At 45.8% G+C, this 27,011-nt stretch overlaps 1 protein-coding gene across 1 annotated transcript in view; it reads right to left on the bottom strand.

Annotated features, from left to right (window-relative positions):
* The window catches only part of LOC115092435 (disintegrin and metalloproteinase domain-containing protein 9-like), a 435,618-nt gene that overhangs the window by 321,314 nt on the left and 87,293 nt on the right, over positions 1 to 27,011 (bottom strand). The window contains exon 3 of the mRNA XM_029603268.1: positions 1,712 to 1,788. Coding sequence (XP_029459128.1) covers positions 1,712 to 1,788 — 77 coding nt within the window. The remainder of the gene's footprint in view (positions 1 to 1,711; positions 1,789 to 27,011) is intronic.

Raw genomic sequence — 27,011 nt, 5'->3', positions numbered from 1 at the left:
TGGTGTTATACCAAGGGTTTTTGTGTTCTCTTTTGTTCTTTAGACGTTTGATTTTCTCTGGGTTAATGTTGTTGGCGGTTTCTTCGGTAATTTGATGCCAGGATTGGATAGCGTTATTTATGTTTGAAAGGTCAAGATTAGCTAGCTGATAACCCAGTTCTTGTAGGAGAAGATCAGATTGAAATGGAGGTCTGTATTTGAAGAAATTTTGTGTATCCTTAGTGTTGGTTAAATTGTTGTAATTTATTTGAGTCTTACATTGTAGTAGATGGTGATCAGACCAGGGAACTGGACTATGGAAAATTGAGGTATTTGAGAAGTAGCTATTAGTGAATATTAGGTCCAATGTGTGACCTACTTTGTGTGTGGGGTTGTGCACTTGTAGGAAGCAATTTAAGCTTGAAAGCATGTCTAGAAAGGTTTGGCAGTTTTGAGATCTTGGATTGGTATCTATATGGAGGGTGAAGTCGCCAAGAATGATTGTAGGTTTTTTCAAGTTAATGTACGTAATAAGGAACTCAAGGAGTGGAGAAATGTTACTATCGAGAAGTTTAGGTGGGCAATAGACAAGGCAAATTTGTAGGTTTGGAGAGTCGAATAGAGCTACTTCAAATTGTTTTGGGAGGTTATGTGGGATCATTTTCATTGAAAGATGTTTTTTGATAAGAAGGAGAAGACCGCCTCCTCTTCGGTAATTGCGAGGGATTGAGAAAGAGTCATAGGCATAAGATATGCCCTTAAAAGTTGGGTTTTGTGGTCCCAGTTGAGTATCCGGGCCATGACTGGCCTCGGCCGGCCTTGCCCCTCGCGCATCGGGCCTACCCGATGCACACGCTCACATTGAAGGCTTCCTTCCGCCAACTCCAGCCCGACCTGCCGGGGAAGCCAACTCTCCACCAGGGCTTTGAGCTCATCATCCTTAACTGCCTAGGCAGGCCAATAATCTTTAAGTTATTTCTCCGGCCTCGGTCCTCCTGTTCCTCCACCTTCGCCAGCAATTCTTTTTGCCTGCCTTGCAGCTCCGCCACGTGGCACTCCGAGGTGGCCAGCCGGTCCCCCAGGTCAGGGATAGTGTTTTCAGCCATATCAAGTCTCTTAGAATGCCCCTCCACAGATGACTTTACATCCTCTATTGCAGTTTGGAGCTTGATCAGCCGGGTATCGAGGGCGTCTGTTACCCGTTGCGAAATTTTTTGTAACGCCTCCTCCGAGATTGCAGCCATTACAGGTTCTACAGGGGAGGCCATCTCCGCCATTTTGACTGCCCGCGGTCAGTGCAATCGACGTTCGGTTCGTCCACGGGTGCCGGTCCGGCGCATCCCACGCCCGGCGGAACGTGGCTGTGGGTGCAGGAGCACTTCCGCTTGACGGTCGGGGGTATGGAGGGCTAAAAAGAGCGGCGAAATTAGGTAAAAATTTGATTATTAGGGAGTGGGGCCGCGGAGCTCAATCCCCCTGCTTCCGCCTCAATCTACGTCATCGCCGGAAGTCCAAAGCACTACTTTAACAGCAGAAATACTTTTGACAATTACACTCCCTATGTATATTATAAATCATGATGTTTTACTTGTGTATGAATGATGTCATACAAATCTGTCTCATATTATATATGCCAACAAATTTGAAATTCCAAATTTCCTGCATTTGTCATCTCATTATAGAAGAGCTCTCATATTGTTTTAAAATATAATAAAAAAGAAAACTGTAATACCTGAGCCCAGAACAGGTGCTGAGTGCCACAACTGAATCTTTGATTCCTTCCACAACACCTTGATAATAGCAGTCATTCTGAAAAAATATACAGAAGTACTTATTGCTAAGAGCATAGTAACAAAGCATAGCAAAGTAACCTAGTAGATGACAGCAAATAAAAATCCATTGGCCCATTAATCTCTACAATTATTCTAATTCACACTGCTAGAGATATGTCCCTGTTGCCAACCATAAAAGTTTAACACTGCTTTTTATCAAAGTCAGTTTTATTGTATTTCTCTTTGGTTCTCTACCATCCTAATTAGAATAACATACAAGTTTCCATAATTAATTCAATACCCAGTCAGCCTATCCTATGTCTTTCACCAAGCTCTATAATAAACTAAATGGCTACTAACCTGGTGATGACATTGTCCAAAAACTAGTGACATTGTTGCATGAACACCTAGCCTCTTAGATTCTGGTGTCTTTACTGAACAGGATAGAGTCAGTGGCCATGACACTTTGATGCCATCAACCTCATTCGCTACTAAAATTTCTAATCTGTTGGTTCTAACCTGGCTACACTGTGGCCTGCAGTGTCTCTAAGCTGGGATTCCTTTATTTTCCTTTAAAATAAAGGGAATAATTTTGTAACTACCTACTTTGATGTAAAATCTCTGGGCACTTTTTACATGTAGACCTTACACCAAATTTCAAAGGGAAAGAATTTGGATAGTTTCCCTTTATTTATATATTTAACTTCTTATATCCCACTAAATATAAATCCATAGCAGCTTACAAGAAGAACATTCATAATAAAATGCAAGTAACATAAAACAAAATAAGCATAAAAGATCAGCAAACATATAAAATACAATTATAAAAGTGCAAAGATGAAAAAAAATATGCAATTCAAAATTATCTTCAGGCAACTAAAACTGATACAATAAAAAAAACTTAAAAATAATCTTATTAAAAAACAAATCCTGAACAAAAGGTAATACAGTACGACAAAAACTTTCAAACTGGCATGCGTGCACCCATTTATGCATTTGCACCAGCCTGCACCCAGGGTCGTGGCTATTATATAACTTGCGCTTGTATATGTGCACTTTATAAAATAGCCTGGCCACAAACACATATATACCAAATTTTAAGTGGATGTACAGATGGGCATGCAAATTCTGCTTCTACCATATAAGTAGGGAGATTTTAAAGGGGCATGCACCCACGCCATTCCCAGTTTACCAGTTCATCCACCAGTTCACCCAGTTAACAACTAGGATCCCCTAACCCCCCAGGTTTGATAGTCTACATTTCCCCTAGTTACCCCAGACCCTTTAAATTCCTCAGAAATGGGTTGATTATTTTATTTTATAATTTGCACGTCATCCATAGCAGAAGTAAAGTTATGTGGCAGGGGACCTCAGCGCATGCAGGGTGCATAAGTATTTATATGCATATCTCTTGGCCAGTCCCTAAAACACCCAACTCCTGTTCAGGCCACACTCTGCCCCTTTTTGGAAACTTTTGAGATGTGCATGCCACAGCCTTTACATGCATATATGGGTGCTTTTTAAAATATGGTCAGCATGCATAAGCCTTTCTTCATGCATCCCCTAATTGATGCGCACACTGAGCTTTTAAAATTTACTTTCAAACTGATACTTTCATGAATCTATTTAAGAACATAAGAACATAAGAGAAATTGTCATACTGGGCCAGACCAAGGGTCCATCAAGCCCAGCATCCTGTTTCCAACAGTGGCCAAACCAGGCTACAAAAGCCTGCCAAGTACCCAAACACTGAAAAGATCCCATGCTATTGATGCCAATAATAGCAGAGGCCATTCCCTAAGTCAACTTGATCAATAGCAGTTAATGGACTTCTCCTCCAAGAACTTATCCATGCTCAGGCCTATAAAAGGCCTTTGCTGTCTCTCTCTCTCACCGCCAAATCTCCAGCTACTTCTTAAGTAGATCGTGTTGCTTCTCAGCATTCCTATCTTTGTTCCAGCCTTGTCTCCAGTCCTCATTCCAGCCTCTACGAAGCTGCCCACTTGTACTTGTCCTGGCCTCCTCACCCAATCAGTTCCTCTTCACCTCCCTTGGACGGATACCCAGTTTTAACCTCAGCTTGAACTCTTGACCACCTCTTGCACCTTACCACTGCCTGGATCTCAGATATGCCCGACCGCTTCCTGCCCATGACCACTGCCTGGACCTCGGGTATACATCACCGCTGCCTGTCCTTGACCTTTGCCTGGATCTCAGATAAGTCTGACTATGACCCTAACTACTACAGACCTTCTTTTCTAAAGTAATACCTTTAAATTAATTTAAAAGCTTCAGAAAGTAGAAAAGCCTTCAACTGCTTCTGAAAGGATTTTATGCAACTTTCTTTTCTTATTGCCTCCAGAAGTTTATTCCATAAAGTAGGAGCCAAAGTGAAAACATCCTCAAATGATATTCATGTAATCAGTATAGGTGGAGTAAATAATTCACACATAACAAATGAGAATATGCGAAATAAGGTATAACCTGATATTTTTTTAAGTGGTCAAGCAATAATCACAAAATTTGAAAGTCTATAAAGAGGTTTAATTGTCACATAAATATACTATACATCAAAGAGTATAGTCCCCCGATACGGCTGTGTTTTACTGAAGGGCTGTGTCGGGAGGGACACATAACAGGTTATACCTTATTTCGCACATTCTCCTTTGCTTTGAAAATGGAGCTTAGAAAGGTGATAAACCTTCAAAAGACAACTTATGCAAAGAGGATCATCATTGCTTAATGCTTTATGTATCAAAGTAAGTATTTTAAACTGAATGCTCCATGCAACTGGAAGCCAATGTTGTCCATGGAGAATAGAGTTATATGATCCTAGCGAGATGTTTCTTTCAAAATTATGGCCATCAAATGTTGCACAACCTGTAAACCTTTAATACTATATTGAGGTAACTAAGTAAAAAGAAGGCTTGACAAGACTACAGCTTGAAGTATAGTCCTGAAATTAAAATTATCAAGATAATGTTGAATCTTTATTAGATTGAGCTTTCATATGAAATTTAAAAGAAAGATCAGTGTTACAGTTTCAGCTTCTATGCAGCCTCCCTTCTATCAGTGAGCATATTCTACAGGGTGGCCAAGCTCCTTCTTCCTGCCTGCACCACACCCAGACTCCAGCCCTATTTAACATTGTTTATCCCTTGCTTCAATGCTTCTGCAAAGAGTCTCTCTTGGCTCCCTGCCTTAGCTACCTTTGTCCAGTCTTACTTGTACTCTACTCCAGAGTTCCAGTCTTACTTGCACACTGTTTCAGAGTTTCAGTCTTAGCTGTATGCTATTCCTGAATTCCAGTCTTACCTGCACGCTGTTCCAGAGTTCCAGCCTTGCCTACACACTGTTCCTGAGCCTATACTCTATTCCAGAGCTTTCCAAAGTGTGTGTCGCGACACTTTAGTGTGTCACCTGCAGTGTGCCGATGTGTCGCGCAAGCCCGGTGCACGTGACGGGGCGTAGCAAGTGGGAGCCAATGTGGCCGCCGGTGGACCTCATCCCACTGGCGGCTGAGTAGTTAAACATCACTGTGCTTTACTTTGAACCTTCATATGGAAGGGGAAGAAAGCCCGTATCCCCCTGCGTTGGTTAAAAGTGAAATGGGGTGAGGGTGGTATGGGAGTACTGGATCTGAACAGTTATGTGGTGGCGGCAAACTCACGCCTGGTCCGAGATTGGATCTCGGGAGACTCTACCTTACTTAGCCTAATAGCGGAGCAAACGTTGGTGGCTCCCCTGGATATATGATTTGTACTAATGTGTCCTAGTAGGGAATTGACCGACGACGTTAAGCGAAACCCCCTTATAGCACCTCTCCGACAAGCCTGGCAACATTTGACAAAACATCGTGGCCTTCCTGAATGTAATGCGTTTCTGATGCCTATTGGAGGTAATCCACAATTTACTCCAGGGTCCCAAAATAGAGTGTTTCGAGAATGGCAGCAAAGGGGTATAACTATGTTGGGCCATGTAACGGACGAATTTGGGGTCCTTTTTCCTTTTGAAACCCTCCAAACTCTATATGGCTTGCAAGATAATCATTTATTTGGCCACATGCAGATCCGTCACTATTTTACCTCACTTCCTGCTTCTTGTAAAGTTCTTGGCCACCTCCAGGCTCTTGAGCGGTTTTTTCAGCTGGGTAGTACACATGGCCCCTCACTTTCAGAATATTATCAGGTACTTACTAAAAGTTTGGCCCCTGAAGCTTGTATTCGTGTGACGGAGCGCTGGAATAGGGATAGACTGTTTCAGGTACCTCCTGGAGTCTTTAAGGCTTCGATGCGAACGTTATCAACTGTTACAAGTAATATGTATTATAGAGAAATGCAGATCAAGCTGTTATATCGAGCATATATTACACCACAAATTGCCTTTCATGCGCACCTTGTGCAGAATGCATCCTGTCCAAAATGTTCATGTATTAAGGGGACTTTATCACATGTTTTCTGGGAATGTCCGGGGATTCATTCTTATTGGGTGAGGATTGTGCATTATCTGAGTGAGTTGTTGGATGTGAAATTGCCTATGTCCCCATATATGATCTTATTTGATTGTATCCCCCGACCCTTGATTAAGGGCCAGGAACTTCGATGGTTTCTACGTAAAGCCTTTGCAGTGGGGAAAAAGATTGTTTTACTTAATTGGAAGGAAACTACGAATCCATCTTTCTGGACGTGGCGAATACATCTCCATCGCCTGATGCAGCTGGAAAGCTTGTCTTCCAAGACAGACCCGCAAAGACGGAGACGCTTTCTTCGAATCTGGAATGGATATATACAGGCATTACCTCATCGAGCTCGGAGTTTGATTCTTAACTGCTGAATGGACCAATAGACGAGATAGTAACCACTCGTGTGTTCTTAACTGTAATAATTATTGACATGAACTGGGACTTGTAAAAGGGGGGTGGGTAATGGGGAAAACTGCAGAATATTATGTTAATGTGGTTAGGAGTTGGGCTATAGAAGAAACTACATATCGCTAACTCCCGATGTATTGTTGAAACATTTCCATAATAATAAAAATTGTTTACAACAAACATCGCTGTGCTGTGCCGGAGACGCACAGCAGGAAGATCGGCAGGGCCGTGGTGGAGCTCACGTCACCACGGCCCGAAGAACAAGGTCACGTCGAAACGTGCAGGTGCTCCTCCTCCTTCCTGCTCACGCGGCCCCGGAAGAAAAATGTTGCCGGAGCTGCGTGGGCAGGAAGGAGAAGGAGCATCAGCCACGTGCAGAAGAGGAGCAGCATTGTTGCAGCCGGCTGAGAAGAGGAGGAGGCCTGGTAGCAGGGTCCCCACCGCGGATTGGCCCGAGAAGATCAGGGCCGCTGCAGAGCCCATCCTGCAGCGACCCGTGAAGAGGAGGCCCAGAGGTAAGAGAGAGGCTGAGGGCCCGTAGAGTGCGTGTATGAGCTGAATTGAGAGATTGTGTGCGTGTATGAGCTGAGTTGAGAGATTGTGTGCCTGTGTGTGGGAGTGAGGACCTGAATGCTTGCAGAGACAGCATGTGAGAGCTGTGTGTGTGTGAGAGAGAGAGACAGCATGTGACAGAGAGAGCCTGTGTGCATGAATGATTGTATGAGAGAGAGCATGTGACAGTGAGAGCCTGTGTGTGTGTGAGAATGAGAACCTGACTGTGTGTTTGAGGGAAGATGATAAATGGAGAGAAAAGAAATAGAAAAAAAGACATGTGAGGAATTGGCAAAAAAATAAGAAAGGGGAGGTGGAACAAAAAAGCCTGTGACCAACCGATTAGAAAACTAAGATCAGACAGCAAAGGTAAAAAAAACCAAAAAAACTTTTTACTGATTGGCACATGTAATCTTTAGTAATGTGCAAGAGTAGCACTTTCTCTATGCAGATCTCACAATGTACAGGGAAGTGGAAACCCACGGGGCTTGCACAGAGGAGGCAGCAGAATGGGCTTCAGTGCCAGTAGCAGCAATCAGCGCCTCCCCAATAGGCATGCAGCATCACTGACAGTGGCAGCAGAGTAATGAGAGAGACTCCGAGGTTGCTGGCAAAAGAAAGAGAGGGGGTCTTGCCTTTAGAGTGTGCATGTGTATGAATGGGAGTCTGCCTGGGGGTGTATGTCTGTGAATGCATGGGTGCCTGCCTGAGGGTGTGTCTGTGTATGAGAATGAATGGGTGTCTTCCTGGGGTTTGTATGTGTGAGAATAGGTACCTGCCTGTGTGTGGTGTATGTGTGTGTGTGTGAGAATGAATTGGTACCTGCCTGGGGGTCTGTGTGTGTGAGAATGAATTGGTGCCTGTCTGGGGGTCTGTGTGTATGAGAATGAATTGGTGCCTGCCTGAGGGTCTGTGTGTGTGAGAATGAATTGGTGCCTGCCTGGGGGTCTGTGTGTGTGTGAGAATGAATTGGTGCCTGCCTGGGGGTCTGTGTGTGGGAGAATGAATGTGTGCATGCCTGGGGGATGGTGAGGGAGTGGTGTGAAAATGAATGGGAGCCTGCCTGGGAGTCAGTTTCAGTGTGTGAGAATGACTGGGAGCTTGCCTGGGTGTGTGTGTTTGTGTGAGAATGATTGGGAACTTGCCTGGGGGTGTGTGTATGTGAGGGAGCCAGAGAGAGTGAGAGCATGAGTGTGTATGAGAAAATCCAGGGGAGTAAGAGTTTGTGTGGGGGTTGTGTGTGGAGGGGCAGAGAGTGTCTTAGAGCCTGAGAGTGTCAGTGTCTGTGAGAGCAAGAGGTTATGGTGGGTATAAGAGCATGAATGTGTATGTATGTGACAGTGTATGTGTGAGAGAGAATGGACATGTGAGTATGTGTGAGAGAAAGAGGATAACCTCCTAATCCTTGACAATATCAGGGTGACTGGAAATCAAGAGCTCCCATGTATGAACAGCAGGGGCCTTTTAAAATCCTTATTAGTTTTAATTATTGGGTGTTATTTGATATATGTGCTGTTTTGAAATATTTTATTGGTGTTTGGGAAATTGTAAAAAATGTATATGATTTTAATTAATAGAAATTCTATTTATCAGTAGTTTTAAAATATTCTTTTATTAGTATGGTTTTACTATTATAACTGATGCTTTATGTTTCTTGATTTTATTTGTTTTATGAGGAATGGTGGTTCTGTTTTTCCATTGTTAATACACAGAGTCTGGCTTCTTGGGGTTTCCATTTCAGTTTATGTCTAATTTGTGCTCCTTTATTTTGTATTCTGTATTTGGTGAGGGTCTGTCTCTGCTCTGTGTGTGTGTATGACCATGATGAGAGATTCTGCTAGCATAGGGATCTATAGCAATCTGGTTTGTTTTGTTTCCTCAGTAGGTGGTGTATTGGTATTCTAGGACCCAGTGTAATATTTACCCTTGCTTTTTCACAGGTAGGGTTATTGTTGTTTGAGTCCTTGGTGTTATTACTGATATGTTACAATGGGATTGCAGTATAGATTTTGAGTATCTTTTTTGTGGGGTTTTGTGTTAGTTCACAATGTGCCTGGCAGTGGAAGGTGTTTGTGCTGCTGTTACTGTGAGGTGACACCAGTATTTGAAAATATCTTTTACTCTGATGAGCTGTAAGGGAAACATCCAAGCTCCATTGTTTGGGAGAATTTCAATGGATGCAGAGTTACAGAACTGGAGGTGCAGGATTTATATTGACATTCTGTCCCTTCCTATAAATTCCAGACTTCACTCTCATAGCCATATAGAATTAGTTGAAAGAGGCTATCAAATAATTTTATAGTGTGAAACTGGCCAGCTTTTTAAAACTACGCAGAAGACCCTTTGGACTTTTTTATTAACACCAAATATTCAAAAGCTGTGTTCATCCCATCAAGCTCATATATCTCATTAAAGATGTAAATTGAATAACACAAAAACTTTGTTATATTATTGTTACTCATAAATTATAAAAATAACATTAATCTTGGAATATTATATATTTTTAATATAAAATGTTTTCACAAGATAGGTTGTGTTGTGAAACATTTTATTATGTATATATTTAAGGAAACATACATAAATTGTCGAAATACATTTCGTTCGTTTAACATTTAACCTCTGGTTTGCTAGTAGACTGAATTACTGTGTCCCGAAATTATGTTTGTCTAAAAAGTATGTCACCAACATGAAAAGTTTGGAAAGCTCTGCTCTATTCTATTTCCAGTCTTGCCTGCACACTTTTCCTGAGTTCCAGTCTTACCTTCATGCTGTTCCAATCCAAACTTTGGTTCCAGAATTGTCTGCACTTCGTACCAGACTGTCCAAGCTTTGTTCCAACCATGCCAGTCTGTCCAGGCCTGCTCCAGCCTTACCAATCCTCACAGCTGATTCACTAAGATGGTTCGCTGCTGCGAAGACATGCTGGATTCAAGGATCTCAGGGCTCAGCCTGCAGAGGAGGGGGATGGTTAGGCAGAAGAATGGCCTGAGCTTTGCCCTGCCATCCTGTGCCACTCAGAGAGTGGTTTCTCCTATGCTGTGCCTGGACAAGAGCTACAACAGAATGAAGAAACCAACCATCACTTTCCCGAGTGGAGGCAGGACTCTAAACTAGCCCAGTGAGTATTATGAAGTTTTCTCTAATTTTAACTGCTCCTTAGCTACAGCCAAGTCCCATCTCAAGACTGCAAACGAGAGTCCAGAATTTTCCAATCCAGCCATATGGGAGTGCAAGGGGGGGCAAAGGTATAAATCCCATGTCTATAAGGATTTTTCTTGACTGTAATGTTCATATATCAATTTCTGATAGAATACCTGCTCTCTCAAAAGCATTACAAAGAAAGTCTGTCTCAACATTGGTTTCAAATATATGCTCATCAAGATCCTTAGTTAGCCAGTGATCAATCTGCAGCAACAGATGCTGAAAACAGCAAAACCTACACTTGAATTAAAACCCCTGATTTGTTCTCCTTGTACAAACACAGCGAAAACTATTTATCAAGGTAACTTAAAATCTTTACCAGTGAAGTCTGACACAAACAGTGATCTGGGGCTTCCCTGCTCCATTCCTAGACATAAGAATATCTGAAGCAGAAAGTACTAATTAACCCAGGCAAAGCTCAGTTCTTGTCAGCTGCAATCCAGTAGCCACTAACAGGCCCTTAGGTGAAGCCACTGAGAGTAGCATGTGCTTTCACCAACCTTAAGCTACACACACAAAACCAAGATGTCCAGACCCAGAAGAGCTGTGACTCAGACATCCAGTACTAAGAAAAAATCATTGTCCACTCTCTCAGCCCAGTGAAGGGCTCCAGCTTTCTTCCAGCCATCCCAGCAAAGGGATCCAATTTTGTTCCAGCCATGCCAGCAAAGGGCCCCCAGCTCTGTTCCAGTTAACCCTGCAACAGACCCTCATTTGGATATAGTCACTCCAGCTGAGGGCTCTCACCCAGATGCAACCAGCCCAGCAGAGGGTTCTTATCCTGATATAACCAGCCCAGCAGGACTCTCATCCAGCAGCAGTCAGCCCGCTGGAGGACTCTAACCCAGATGCAGGCGGTGCAGCAGAGGGCTCTTGCCCAGATGCACAGTCCAGCAGAGGGCTCCCACCCTGATACAGCCAGTCCAAATGAATGCATCCATCCCAAACCTAACCTCATCCGCCCAACAAAGGGCACTCTTCCACAGTCTTATCACCAAGAATACCCACAGTTTGACTGCCCAGAAAAAAGCACTCTTCCAAAGCCTGATTGCCCAGAAGAGGATGATCTTCCAAAATCTGATCACCTAGAAGAGGACAATCTACCACAATTTGACTGCCCAGTAAAGAGCATTCTTCTACAGTCTGATCACCCAGAAGAGGGCACTCTTCCACATTTTGTCCAAACTGCAGTGGGCACTCTTCCACAGTTTGATTGCCCAGCAGAAGATGATCTTCTACAGCCTGATTGCCCAAAAGAGGTTGCTCTTCTATAGTCTGTTCACCCATCAGAGGGCGCTCTTATACAGCCTGACCTCCCAGAAGAGGGTGCTCCTCTGCAGTTTGTTTGACCAGCAGGAGACATCTTTCCACAGCCAGTTCTCCCAGCAGGGAGTGCCTGTCCATAGCCAGTCACCCAGGAGAGGGTGTCCATTCACGGTCAGTCTATCCAAAAGGGGGCATCCATCTACAGCCAGTCCACCCAGGAGAGGGCAAGTGTCTAGTCAGTCTGCCAAAGGGGTTATCTGTATGCAGCCAGTCCACCAAGGATAAGGCATCCATCGACAGTCATTCTGCCAAGGAGAGAACATTCATTCTCAGCCAATCTGCCTATCAAGAGGTTTCTGCTGTAAATAACCTCTCAGTCAAGTCTAACCTAGCTCACCCAGTTTTGACCCAATGGAAAATGGGACCCAGGAGGAAAGGGACCTCAGTGAGCATACTCTACATGCTAGCCAAGCTCCTCCTTCCTGCCTGTACCACACTCATCCAGCCCTACTTAATCTTGTCTATCCCTTGCTTCAATGCTTCTGCTTGAGTCTCTCTTGGCTCCCTCCTTAGCCACTTTTGCCTTGAGGCCTACCCAAGTCTTTTTTCATCTTGCCCTGTCTCCTTTGCACCTTCTGATCTCAGTCTTGCCTTGCCTTGTCTTGTGGCCTCTGGGTCTTCCGACCTCAGCCTTGTCTTGTCTTGCCTCATGGCCTCCAGGGATTCTGATCCCAGTCTTGCTTTGCCTCATCTCGTAGTCTCTGGGCCTTCTGACCTCAGCCTTGCCTTTTCTTGTGGCCCTCAAGCCTTCCTCTCTTAGCTTGCCTTGTGACCATCTAGCCTTCCTGTGCTCTGGCCTATCTAGGCCTTCCTTGCTCTGTGGTCTTCTAGGCCTATTCCTGACCTTTGGCATATCAAGACCTTTTTTTTAGCTCTGAGGCCTCTTTAGGCCTATCTCTGTCATGCCCCTCTGGATCTTCCTGTACTGCTGACTTTGGGCTTTATGTTCCATTTTCTGTGTTGTCCTTGTCTTGCCTTGTCTTAGTTCATTCCTGTCCCAGTCTCAGTCTCATTCTTACCTGCATGCTGTTCCAGAGCTTGACTTACTTGCTCTCTGCTCCAGAGTTCCAGTCTTATCTGCATGCTGCTCCAGAGTTCCAGTCTTACCAGAGTTCTAACCTTGCCTGCACACTGTTCCTGAGTTCCAACCTTGTCTGCACATTGTTCCTGAGTTACAGCCTGGCCTGCACACTGTTCCTGAGTTCCAGTCTTAAGGTCATACTGTTCCAGTCCAAACCTTGATTCCAGCATTGTTTACATTCTGTTCCAGACTATCCAAGCTTTTTCTACAGCCTTTCCAGACTGTCCAAGCTTTTTTCCAGTCTTGCCAGACTATCCAAGCCACGCTCCAGCTTCATCAGCCTATTCAAGTCTTCCTCCAGTCCTGGCAGCCTGTCCAGGCCTGCTCCAACCTTACCAACCCATCCAAGCCTTACACCAGACTCACTATGATGGTCTGCTGCTGCGGAGACCTGCTAGTCTCCAGGATCCCTGGGCTCAGCTTGCAGAGGAGGGGGCTTGGTAGGCAGAAGACCAGCTCAAACTTTGCCTACCATCTTGCACCACTCCAAAGGTGGTGTCCCCTATTCTCTGCCTGGACCATAGCTACAACAATCAGAATCCATTATGACTCCTACATTTCTAACCTTTTCTGAAAGAGGAATAGAGATTCCTTCAAGGAGAAGATGGACAATGGCTTAATCTGATAATTTGTTTTTTTTTGAGACATTAAGATTTAATTTGTTATGAAAGAATCATTTTTAATAACACCAAGAATGAGAATGATGAAACCAAGATTTGTGTTTGTGAGTTTCCTCGGGAAAAATCTATATCTCATCTGCATAGGGAGGAAACATTAAAAGGTGCACGTGTGCCGCTGAATGCATGTATGTGGACATGCTTGCCCACTTGCATGTATTTTACATCAAATGCATAAATGTGTAAACATGATGGAAAATACATGCAAGTTCTGGGAGAGTTGTGCATGCAGATGTGCATGAGCCCCGTACAGTTCAGTATACTGGGGGATTGACAAAGGTAGGTATTAGAGAACTAAGGTTTTTTCTCATCTTTGAATAGATGTACTTATGTGATCCTTCAGCTCATAATTAAGATAGCTAGGCATAGCATGTGTTTAGGAACTGAACTATAGCATTTACTTTCTGCAACATCTTAAGTCCACGGGGTCTTAATAGACCTTTTTAGAATACTCTTACACATTATTTGCACTCTTAACATTTGTGATGATCACTGGTAGAAAGGCAGAAGAGGGATGGGAATGCAGGATCACAAGGGTGATCTCTCTTCATAAGGCCTGGTCTTCTCTATACAGGAGACTCTCCTCCCCCATCCTTATTCCTTTTCTCCCATTCCCTGATCTACTCTATTCTCCCTTCCACCCTCACCTGTGTGGTCATCAGTAGCAGAGGCAGCAGGGCCTATGATTATAGCCTGAGAAGCCAGAAGGCAACACATTCAGGAGTGGGTAAAAAAGTGGGCCAGACAGGAATTCACCAACTCTAAAATTTCATACTAATGCTAAATCCCTCGCTTTGTGTATGTGTATGTGTCCTGTGCTCTGCAGGGTAAGCCTCACTATGTCCCTTTCCTCTTCTTGTCCCAGCAATACACAGTGAGAGCAGAGGGGAAAGGGGAAGAAGAATGGAGGGCCTAGAGAAGAACATCCCAGCTGGTTGGCCTCTTAAGCTTGAAAAGAGGTTCTGGAACAGCATTGCTGGCCATTCCCCCACTAGATAGGCCATGGTAGGTAGCAAAATAAAAGGATGCCAACACAAAATTTGAAAATATATAAAGTTTAATTAAAAATATTAAAACTTTTATACAAACTATTTACAAGACAAAAAAAAAGGGATGGGGTGGGGCAAACTATTTACAAAAACAAAAATGGGGCCAGGGAAGTAGGAAGACCAGGGTTTGCAGACCTAGGAGCCTGATCTGGGTGGGGACAGTCTTATAGCAAGGAGTTACACTGACATGGTGAGACACTGTAGTGCTTCACCGTGGTGCTCCCCTATATGGACCAGACTCCAAAGGGCATCCCGGATCCCCCTTTGCTCCTCCACCTCCATCTGTATCACTTCAACAAAAAGCCACTGTGAGACAGGCTCATCGTCTGGAGCAGGGGCTCCAAGCGATGAGCCTGTCTCACGGTGGACTCCAGACAATGAGCCTGGTTCAGCATCGAGGGAAGCAAATGATGGGGTCAGAGGTAGAGGGGAATGCAGGCCTCCCTCAGCCAGCAATGGCTGATCTGTTGGAGTCTCAGCATTCCTACTTCCTTGATTCAAAGGGGAAGGAGTCCCTACTTGGGCTGTTTGCGAAATATGATGAATCGCTCCTTGTTGTTTGAGTGAGATGACCTCGTTTGAGTTGGGGATGAGACATCTTGCTCGTTTGTACCGGTGGATGAGGTAGTAAGGGGGGTGTTGGGAATTGTAATTGGTAACCCCTTTGTACAATGTCCAGGACCCTGGATGTTATCTCGGTCCACGCCTGGAAACGAGCCGTAATTCTTCCTGGGGGCGTTTGATGTGGAGATGGCAGAGGAATTAAAAAGATTGTGAAGTATTTGCTGTTGTTGCTGATGGTTGATATTGTGTATGTTGAGCTCTTGGTTTCCCTCTTCTGCTCAACTGTTGTTGCTGCTGAGGGCGCTGGTAAGGTTGGTAAGTAGAGGTCCTTTACGGTTGATAAGATCTATATGGCCGGCGCGAGTATTGAAGTCGCTGTGAGGGGCCAAAGGTGCACCGCGAGGTTGAGTATTGAGATGGACCCGTTAGAGACTGAACAGCAACTGCTTGATCTTTTCATTTTGTTACTGTTTCTTGAAAACGGTAACCGAAAAGGTTGTCGTCCATGCATGGAAGATTACCAGTTTTTCATGAAGATCTTCCCATATGGCGCTGGCTTTTAGCCATGCCATATGTCTGGCAGTGATTGCCGTAGCGGCCGATCTTAACTAAGCAGGAAATTAAAATGCACAAAAGAGACGTAACACCATGGGACACATTTAACGAGGTATCCCAGAGAGAAGTGGAATCCATGATAAAAAATTTGAACCCCGCTCCACATAAGATTGACACCATTCCCACCATGGACATCAAAAAACTAGCTGATATAACCTCCTATACTATAGCAAAAATAATTAACCTATCGCTTGGTGAAGGACTAATGCCAGACTCTCTTAAAGGTGCGATAATTAAACCAATACTGAAGAAAAAGAACAGTGACCCATATGTCTTAAGTAACTATAGACCTGTTTCAAACTTACCCATGCTCGCTAAATTAATAGAAAAAACAGTACAAAAGCAACTGGCAGAACATCTAGACAACAATAACATACTTTACCCCTCACAACACGGCTTCAGAAAACACTATAGCACTGAAACATTACTAATCTCACTAACAGATAATGTACTACGAGGGTTTGATAGCGGAAAACACTACGTTATGATATTACTAGACCTGTCAGCAGCATTTGACACAGTAAATCACAGCATACTAATAAAAAGGCTTGAAGAAATAGGAATACAAAACAAAACAATTGAATGGTTCCGCTCCTACCTACACAATAGATTTTTTCAGGTACAGATAAAAAACACAATATCAGACGAAATCAAGCTAATGACGGGGGTCCCACAGGGGTCAGCACTTTCGGCAACTCTAATATCTACATGCTGCCTCTATGCCACCTCTTGGCAGGACTAGGTATCATACATTACATATACGCTGACGACATTCAGCGTATCCTACCAGTAGAGGAAACAATTGAAAAAACACTAAACTTAGCAATGTTGTACCTAGATATAATTAAACAACTATTAAGCCAAATGGAACTGGTAATTAATATTGAAAAGACAGAATTCATACACCTTGAAAGAAAAACCATTGAATTAATACAGAATCCCATCAAACTTAAAAAGGACCAGAGAGTGGAACTAAACGGAAAAGCCAGAAACCTAGGTGTAATAATTGACAATGAACTCAATCTTAAGCAACACATATCAGTGAAAGTTAGGGAAGGTTATGCCAAACTTATGGTGCTTGGAAGGCTAAAACCCCTATTAACACAAGCGAACTTTAGAACTGTTCTTCAAGCACTTATATTCGCGAGCACAGACTATTGTAACACACTCTTCCTTGGATTACCATATACAACACTAAGACCCCTACAAATCTTACAGAACTCTGCAGCCAGAATTCTAACGGGAAAAAGCAGAAGAGATCACATCACTCAAACACTCGCTGAATTACACTGGCTGCCAATTGAACAAAGAGTCCAATTTAAAACACTATGCACAATCCACAAACTGATCTATGAGGAAAATACTGACTGGCTACATGTCCCCCAGAGAAATCTAAGATCAGCCAACAAAGCTCTACTAACCATTCCCTCTGTAAAGACAGCAAAACTGACGCAAGTAAGAGAGAGAGCACTATTCCTAGCCGGTCCAATATTAAGGAACACACTACCACTCGAAATAAGACTAATGAAAGATCTAAAACTCTTTAAAAAAAAGCTTAAAAACATGGCTCTTCAAAAAAGCTTTTCACAATGAGAGTGGAGAATAAGGAATATTAGCGGACAAGAAAGAGAACTCCGGCACACTGTTAAAAGTCAACAAATAGCAGTTATCCCTCCTTTATTATTTTTTATCATACCTAAGATTAATTTAAGAGTACAGTATTCTCATATGGATATCCTATTCATATAAATGGAACTTCCAATCCACAATCCAAATAGCGTATATTATTTGAATCATGTAACCGAAACTTTATTGGCACCTACTAGCTAATTTATAATCCTAACCAGACTTATTTATGTGCCTATCTGTAAACCGTTGTGATGGTATACTACTAAACGACGGTATAGAAAAGTTTTTTAAATAAATAAATAAATAAATGTAGTTTCAAATCCTTCGTAAATAGAGCGAAGCAAATGGCTGGTACACTCTTCCATGTCTTGAAGAGGACGAGGGACAGAATCTGCTGTGGAGACCAGCATGCCTTTGGTCGCTTGGATGCACTTGTTAGGGATGTGCAGCCAAAGAAATTTCACTGCATTCGTGATACGTATTCGTCGGGGGTCATTTCTGTTGCATTCGGACGTATGGAGAATCCGATACGTCGATATGTGAATTTGTTTTCAGGTTCCCATTAAAGTCAATGGGGGAAGGATTTCCAGCCTATTTTTGGATGCAGAATTGGGGTTTTATTATCAATTTTCATGAAACTTCTGGGGAGCAATCATCACAACAACAAAAGAGCTCCAAGGTACTTAGAATGTGGCAAAGTGGCACCAAAGTGGCATGAATAGCCTAAGGCACTGTAAAGGTGCAAAGGGGTACGAGAAGTGGCAAGAGTGCTTTAACAGGGGCACAAAGCAGCAGTGAGAATCTCAAAAACACACCACAGCTTCAAAAGAGAGCACCGATAGCAGATGCATGAACCATCAAAGGCAGCACGACAGGCAAAGCGGCAAGACAAGTGGCTTTGACATCCAACAGCACAATGAAGGGGGAACATAGCAAGCAGATAGACTAGCACCAACACACTGAGGAACCATGAGAGTGGCAAGAACACCACAAGGCGTTAAGTGAGTCATCTGGTGTATAGCAGCAAAGCAGAGTGGCAGAAAGCTGAAAGAGGCAAGACAGGTTGGCAGAGTGGAGGTAGTCTGATCCCTGTGGTTTTGATAGGGGAAAGACAGACTGTCCCAGGAGAGAGTTCCCTTTCCTATGTGCAGGAAAGGACTCCCTAGAACGGGTTCACCCCTAGAGTGGGGTGTTTCCGTTGGCATCTAGTGAATACCATTGGCATCTAGTGAATACCTTTGGCGTCTAGTGAATACCGACTGTACTTACGCACTTCAGCTGAAGACAAAGGAACTTGAAGAACTCTCAGAAATAAGAAAACTACTACTCAAGTCCAAATCTACAATAGCAACCTATGTTGACTTTGTACCCTACAGTGCCTCTGTAAACAATAGGAGCACATAGGAAGAACGAGAGTACAACTACCACCAGTTTTCTATAGCACTAGAAACATTAATGTAACAACAAAGAAACAGCTTGGGAAAATGGCCCGTATTATGAAGGTCATGAAAACTATATCCTAGCTCCAAGCTGGACAGACAGGCACAGCGTTAGAGGTCGAGCCCTGGTAGGGAAATAAGGCCTGGATGAACAGGCAAAGCAGTTGAGGACAGAGGTCAATCCCACCTAGGAACATAAGGCCAGGATGAACAGGCACAGCAATCGAAGTCAAACACTCGTAGGAACACAAGGCCCGGACTGACAGGCAAAGCAGTCGAGGACAGAGGTCAATCCCACCTAGGGACACAAGGCCTGGATGAAAAGGCACAGCAATCGAGGTCAAACAACTGAAGGAACACAAGGCCCGGACTGACAGGCAAAGCAGTCAAGGACAGAGGTCAATCCCACCTAGGGACATAAGGCCTGGATGAACAGGCACAGCAATCGAAGTCAAATACTTGAAGGAACACAAGTCCTGGACCGACAGGCAAAGCAGTCGAGGACAGAGGTCAATCCCACCTAGGGACACAAGGCCTGGATGAACAGGCACAGCAATCGAGGTCAAACACTTGTAGGAACACAAGGCCTGGATGAACAGGCACAGCAATCGAGGTCAAACACTTGAAGGAACACAAGGCCTGGATGAAACAGGCACAGCAATCGAGGTCAAACACTTGAAGGAACACAAGGCCCGGACTGACAGGCAAAGCAGTCAAGGACATAGGTCAATCCCACCTAGGGACATAAGGCCTGGATGAACAGGCACAGCAATCGAGGCAAACACTTGATGGAACACAAGGCCCGGACTGACAGGCAAAGCAGTCGAGGACAGAGGTCAATCCCACCTAGGGACACAAGGCCTGGATGAACAGGCACAGCAATCGAGGTGAAACGAAGGAACACAAGGCCCGGACTGACAGGGAAAGCAGTCGAGGACAGAGGTCAATCCCACCTAGGGACACAAGGCCTGGATGAACAGGCACAGCAATCGAAGTCAAACACTTTTAGGAACACAAGGCCCGGTCTGACAGGCAAAGCAGTCGAGGACAGAGGTCAATCCCACCTAGGGACACAAGGCCTGGATGAACAGGCACAGCAATCGAGGTCAAACACTTGTAGGAACACAAGGCCTGGATGAACAGGCACAGCAATCGAGGTCAAACACTTGTTGGAACACAAGGCCCGGACTGACAGGCAAAGCAGTTGAGGACAGAGGTCAATCCCACCTAGGGACACAAGGCCTGTATGAACAGGCACAGCCATCGAGGTCAAACACTTGAAGGAACACAAGGCCTGGACAGTTGACGGTCAGGCACAGCGTTTCATGTCAGGTACATGTGCTGCAGTGCTTATATTATCTGGAGCATAGGAGGCAATTGGAGCTGCTGCAAGGCTTTGAATTGCTTTTATTCATCTTGCCATTCACAGGGAAAATTTGGAAACCCAAGCAAAGGCAGGTTTACTTTCAAAAACACTAGCATTTCCATCAACTCTGGTGCCAGCCTTGAGCGGTGATGGCTCATGATATCCCCTGTCATTGAAAAGACACGTTCAATGGGCACACTGTTTGGTGGACATGACAGATATCGCTGAGCCACTTTGGCTTGGTGTGGCCAGACAGTGGACTTGTGTGCCCAATATGTCAGCAGATTTGTCTGCATTTTCTCTATCGGCTCTGAGAGATACCGGGTCACTGACAGCTCTGCTGCTGTCTCCTGTGCTTGGGCGGGCTCAGAGTCACTCAATCCAGCTGCTTTCTCTCTCGCCCGTTGCACAACTGATGAATCTTTATGGGCAACATGCCTCGGGCGGTATGATGTGGAGGAGGAGGTACTATCTGTCGCTGACACAGTGCTGCTCCTGCTTGGGCTAGTAGCACAACTCTCTGACGTGCCTGCTGTTTCCACCTCTGCTTCACGCCTAATCTGTCTCCGCCTATGGTGCTCCTGTTCACGGGCTTTTGCTAACAGCAGCTCCTTCACAAATGACAGACAATTGGACTGTAGGGCGAGTTTACCTTTCACACGGGGATCACAGACAGAGGCGAGCATGTATGTGCGGTCGTCTGTTAAAGGCCTTAATCTATCTTTCACCTGCTGCTGCAAAACGTCCAGACACTGCAGCACCTCAGCAGTCATTCCCTCTTCCTGTTTAAAGGCCTCCAAGGGGAGATCACGTGATGTGCTGAGCCGTGAGGACGTGCGGATCTCAGGCTCTCAGGCCCCCCCACCCATCGCGGCCCATCGTAGCGCGCAAATTGCTTTTCGTCCTTCTTTTGAGCCTTACCAGGTCTTAATTGCATGTCCTCCATCTGCACCTGGTGCAAGCACTCGCCGGTAATGACCACCAAAGGAGGGAGGAGAGAAAAAGACAAACCGCGGGCTCCCGAAGCTAAAATGGCGGACAACGGCGCGGGTGAGTCGGCCCCGGACCCCCCGGCCCTAACTCTCATGGACATTAAGGCCGCTATTAAAGAGGCACTCGATGAAAAATGGTCCCTGCTACACGCGGAGCTGGGGGAGGTCCGGGATTCTATTGCGGCACTGCAGCCCCGTCTTGATCAGCTTGAGGCGCGGGTGTCGGGGGTGGAAGATGGCGCCGGGGCCGTGTCGAGCAACGTGGCGAATCACGCGAAACTACTTACGGCGCTCACACAAAAGGTGGAGGACTTGGAGAACCGTGCTCGTCGGGACAATTTGAGGTTCCTGGGCTTTGCAGAGGATATTGCTGACACAACACTTTGCTCCTTGCTTGAGGCCTGGTTACCGGAGGCTCTAGAGCTGCCTGCGCTCAGCGGGAAATTGGTGGTAGAGAGAGCACACCGGCTAGGCTCCCGTCCTGCTGCTCCGGGCCGGCCACGCTTAATTATTGCTAAAATCTTAAACTCAGCCCATAAAGCTGAGATCTGGCGGGCGTCCCGTAATAAATCGCCGCTCATATATCAGGGCAAACCTATACGGATTTTCCAGGACTTCTCCTCTGCAGTCTCTGAGGCCCGGCGGCGTTTCTCGCCTCTCTGCACTGCTCTTCACAATCGAGGGGTAAAGTTTTCCCTCCTGTACCTGGCTCGCCTTCGGCTGTGGCACAACAACGCTGCTCACACCTTTGACTCTCCGGATCAAGCTCAGCAATTTGTTGACAAGCTGCCTTGAGAGAGCACGGAGAAGGCCGTGTGCTATCCAACCCACCCATGGAGTGGTGGTGCTTCTACTGTTCACAACTGAGGAGTTTTTTTTTTTAAACTGACTCTTTGCTGTACCAGGCCTGGTCTGCAGAATGTTTGTGCGTTTTCTGAGGTCTGACTACGGGCTGTGGTCCTACAGGCCTACAGTGTACAATTCCTTTGGTTGTGGACCTGTGAGTGGGCGTCCAGTTGACGCAGAGTTAGCTTTTATTGTATGTTGTTTGCAATTAAGAGTTGTTCCTGTTAATTTCCAATTGGGGTGGACCTGTACACATCTCTACGGATCTCTAGCCTTCTTTATGAAGGCACGGGTGGTGGGAACGTGGGGACAGGGAATTTGGGCACCACAGGTGTCAGGGGGGGGGAAAGGTAGGGGGGCGGAAGGGAGGAGGGTGCGGGGAAGGGTGGTAGTGGGGTGGGGGGTTTGGAAGGGGAGGGACGGGGGCGATCATGTACAAAAGTGGGGGTTTTGTGTAATGGAGGTGAATGTATTTTGTGTATTGACTCAGGGAGGCCTATGGATGGGGAGGGTGTCTGGCTTGCTCTTGAGCGCTCGGTTGCGGTACGGGGGGGCCTCGGCTGGGAGGGCCCTCTTCGTTCTAATTCTATCACACTTTATGGTTTCTATCCCTGTAGTTGTCTATCATGAGTAAACCCACAAAGTTACTCTCTTGGAATGTGTGCGGTCTTCACTCGCCCATCAAGCGCACGAAAGTGCTCTCCTTGCTTAAAAGACAATCCGCGGAAGTGGCTTTCTTACAGGAGACCCACTTAACGGATGACGAGCACGCAAAGCTTCGTAGGACCTGGGTGGGGGAGGTACGGTATGCCTCGGCCTCCTCCAAATCAGCGGGGGTGGCTATTCTATTCCACAAACAGCTCCCCATTACCATTCGCACGGAAATTAAGGACCCCCTAGGGCGTTATATCATTTTGGTCACAGATCTGTTTAATTGCAGGGTGGTATTTTGTAATGTCTATGCGCCTAATACCTATGATCCCCGTTTTTATAGGGGTCTGTTTACGCATCTATTACCCTATCTATCAGACATCTTGATTGTTGGAGGGGACTTTAACACAGTCCGAGATCCTCAGGTGGATGCCTCCCGGAGCCGGGGATGGGATTCGAGTGCCGGGAGGGGTCCCACATTGTTGGAATCCCAATTACAACTCCTGGATGTTTGGAGGACATTGCACCCGATGGAGCGTGACTTTACGCATCTCTCGAGGGCACATGGTTCCTTTGCTAGACTTGACTATTTCCTTATGAGTACGCACGCTTTTCATCGTCTACAGGCGGCGGGCATTGAGAGCATAGTTGTTTCAGACCATGCCCCGGTGTGGATGGAGGTGAGGTTTCAGCCCCCCGCCGCGTCGCAACGACATTGGCGCTATCCCTATTACCTAGCCCGGGATGAGAAGTTCAAGGAATTTCTCATACTTAAGTGGAAAGATTATGTGGCCAATAACCATATTCACGAAACTCAACCCATTTTATTTTGGAATACCGCTAAAGCGGTTTTACGCGGCGAAATTATATCTTATACTGCCCAGCGGCGTAGGGTCCTGGACCGCCGCATTCTGGACCTGAGTGCACAGGCGCGGCGGGCCAGGGTTACTTGGATCCGTTCCCATTCGGCCGCAGACAAGGCTATATATTTGACTAGCCAGCACGCTCTCAATGCTCTGCTACACCAACGTGCGAAGAAAAGTTATCTATATTATCAATACAAATTATACCAGTACAGTAATAAGGCAGGAAAACTGATGTCTAATCTAATAAAATCCACCAGGCGCAGCCGCTATATTCCGGCACTCTGCACATCATCTGGAATGGTGGTTCAGGATACCCCCACTATTTTAAAGAGTTTTAGGGATTTTTACTCCTCGCTGTATTCCTCTGAGGGGGGGGACCCGGGTGACTGTCAGAGGTTTTGTGAGGGCTTGTCCCTACCCCAGCTGACCCTTGCGCAGAAGGAGAGGCTTAACGCTCCTATTTCTCAGACGGAAGTTTCCGCGGCCATCCACAGTTCTAAGTCTTTCAAGGCCCCGGGCCCCGATGGGTTCTCAGCGGAATTCTTTAAGTTATTAAGGGAGTCTGTGTCCCAACCATTAGCGCTGGCTTTTACAGAGTTGGTGGGTCGGGGCTTTTTTCCTGCCCATGATAACTTGGCTCATATTATCCTGATACCCAAGCCTGGAGGGGACCCCTTACTGACTGCCTCGTATCGCCCCATATCCCTGTTAAATTATTATCATAAATTACTGGCTAAGATTTTGGCGGAGAGATTGGCTACATGCATGTCTTCTTTAGTTGGGGAACATCAGGCGGGTTTTGTACGCCAAAGATATGCCTTGTCTAACATCCGTAAGATCCTTGTGGCTATGACTCTGAGCCAACGACTGTCCTGCCCTTACCTTGCTATCAGTTTTGACGCCGAAAAAGCGTTCGACAGGGTGGAATGGAGGTATTTGTTTTATGTTCTGCAACACATGGGTTTTGAGGGTTTCTTTTTGCGGGCTATTCAGCTTTTATATACAGCCCCCCGAGCTCGCATCGTGGCTAATGGCTCGCAATCGGAGGAGTTTGTGGTAGAGCGGGGGACCAGACAGGGATGCCCGCTTTCTCCTCTCCTCTTCCTGCTACAACTGGAGCCACTGCTACACAAGATAGATGACACTCGGGAGGTCCGGGGTCTTTATATGGAATCTGGGATTTTTAAATATGTGGCCTTTGCAGACGACTTACTTATTTTCCTCACCCATCCCCGCACATCCCTGCCGCCACTCTTACAGTTGTTGGGGACCTTCGGGACCTTTTCTGGGTTTCGGCTTAATGAGGCCAAATCCTTTGCCTTGGCCTATCCACCCACCTTGAGAGACACTTGGGGGGCTGGGTTTCCGCTCCAATGGGCTGGAGATACTATTCGGTATCTGGGGGTATACCTTCCCTCGAACCCAGACTTAGTCTACCATGCTAATGTACCCCGACTCCTTCATCTTACCCAAACTACGCTTAACACATGGAGGTCTCTCCCTCTTTCATTATCGGGACGAGTTGCCTTGTTTAAAATGGTACTGCTCCCCAAGTGGCTTTACTTAATGCAGAACTTACCGCTATTTTTGCATAAACGAGACATTGCCCGTATAGAGGGAGTCCTGCGCCGTTTCCTGTGGAGGGGTGGCCGGTCTAGGCTTCCCCTTCGGTGGCTACAAAACGCTTGGGGGGGTGGTGGGCTGGGGGTGCCTGACCTCGCTCATTATAACCTTGCCTGTAATATGCGGATTCTACGCAATTGGTTGCAGGGCTCCTCCCATTATGCTCCCCTGTCCTTGGATCGGACCCTGCTATATCCACTGACTCCTGCTTATGTGTTGCAGGCCAGAGCGTGTTGTCTCCCTTTTGTTATAAAGCATTTGGCGATCGCTCGGCCGATCCGACAATCTTGGAGCCGTCTTACTCGGCTTTTGAAGATTCCCAACATTTGTGCTTATTTCATGCCCCTCAGGGGCAATGTTGAGTTTCAGCCGGGTTCCCAGTCTACCATGTTCCGGATATGGGAAGCCAAGGGGGTGACCTATTTGGGCCACTTATGGACACCAGAGGGGGCGTTAATGCAGTTTCAGGAGTTTCAAATTCTTTATGATTTGGGCCCCTCCCATGTGTTTCCCTTTTTACAAGCCCATCACTATCTTAAGTCCTTACCTCAGGCTACAAGGGACATAGCCACTTATAAGTCTCTCGATGATATATTTCATTTTGGGGTAACAGCTACACCCTCCCTGTCACGCTACTATAGGGCCCTTCAGCAACGGGCTCAGGTAGATGTCTGCTCTACCCTGGTTACGCGCTGGCATGCTGATGGTGAGTTTCAACTCACTGGTTTTATTTTACGTGTTTGTTTTCGGCGCATAGCCAGGATCTCTACCAACATGTATTATAGGGAGATGCAATACAAGTTTTTAACTCGGGCTTATATATTTCCCCAGAGAGCCCATCAACTGACCGTAGCTTCCACACCGTTTTGTGTCCGTTGTCACGGAGTGGTGGGCAATTTGTCTCATGGTTTTTGGACGTGTCCTGGGATACGAGAGTTTTGGCGCCGGATTGCGGACTATTTAGCAGATCTGATAGATGTGGCGCTGCCTATATCCCCCTTGTGGTTTTTATTTGGTTGCGTCTCGCCTATTAGGGTTAAAGATCCTGGCTATCGCATGTTGCTACAAAAGGCGAGCTTGGTGGGAAAGAAGACAATTCTACTGACATGGCGATCTCCGGCAGCTCCCTCTTTTTGGACTTGGAGAAATCAACTGCATGCTATGATGACAATGGAAAGCTTGGAGGCCCGAGGCTCCCCTGGCCGTCGACGTCGCTTTGCTAGTATTTGAGGTCCGTATCTTCAACAATTGTCACACCGAGCCAGGAGCATGGTACTGAATGACTGATCACTCCTCTGTTGTGGACCGTACTATTGGGGCCTCCTTATACGACTTCCCATTACTATTATTGTTACTGTATCGCCCTCGGGGGGAGGGGGGGTGGGAGTTCTGGGCAGGGGGGGGGGAAACAGTTGTACTATGTTGGGTTCTTTGCGGAGGGAGATCTGAGTCTACTCTCTCCTGTATAGTATTGTTTTCTTTATAAAACCCAATAAAAACGTTTAAACATAAAGGCCTCCAAATGTTCATCCAGGAAATTAACTATAGGGATGATGTCAGCCAAGGTGGCACTTCTGGAACACAGCTCGTCCGTGACATCCTTGAAGGGCTGCAGGATTTTTACCAGCTGACTCATGACTAACCAATCATGATGCCCTAGGGGATTCTGCACACCTATGTCCATTCTACCAGAAAGTTCATGAAGGGGTGTTTGCATCTCCAGTAACCTCTCCAGCATCATAAAGGTGGAATTCCACCGGGTGGCAATGTCTTGAATGAGACGCTTGTGAGGCATATCCAAATCAGTCTGCTTTTGTCGGAGAACCTGCCCCGCCTTGACACTTCTGTGGAAGTGTGCTGCTATGTTCCTGCACTTCTGTATTAACCTATGCAGGTATTCATTCTCTTTGTCA

This window comes from Rhinatrema bivittatum, chromosome 5, assembly GCF_901001135.1.
Source record: "Rhinatrema bivittatum chromosome 5, aRhiBiv1.1, whole genome shotgun sequence".
Taxonomy (NCBI): Eukaryota; Metazoa; Chordata; class Amphibia; order Gymnophiona; family Rhinatrematidae; genus Rhinatrema; species Rhinatrema bivittatum.
Note: the sequence above shows the minus strand (reverse complement) of the source record. Positions and strands in the feature narration are given on the sequence as shown.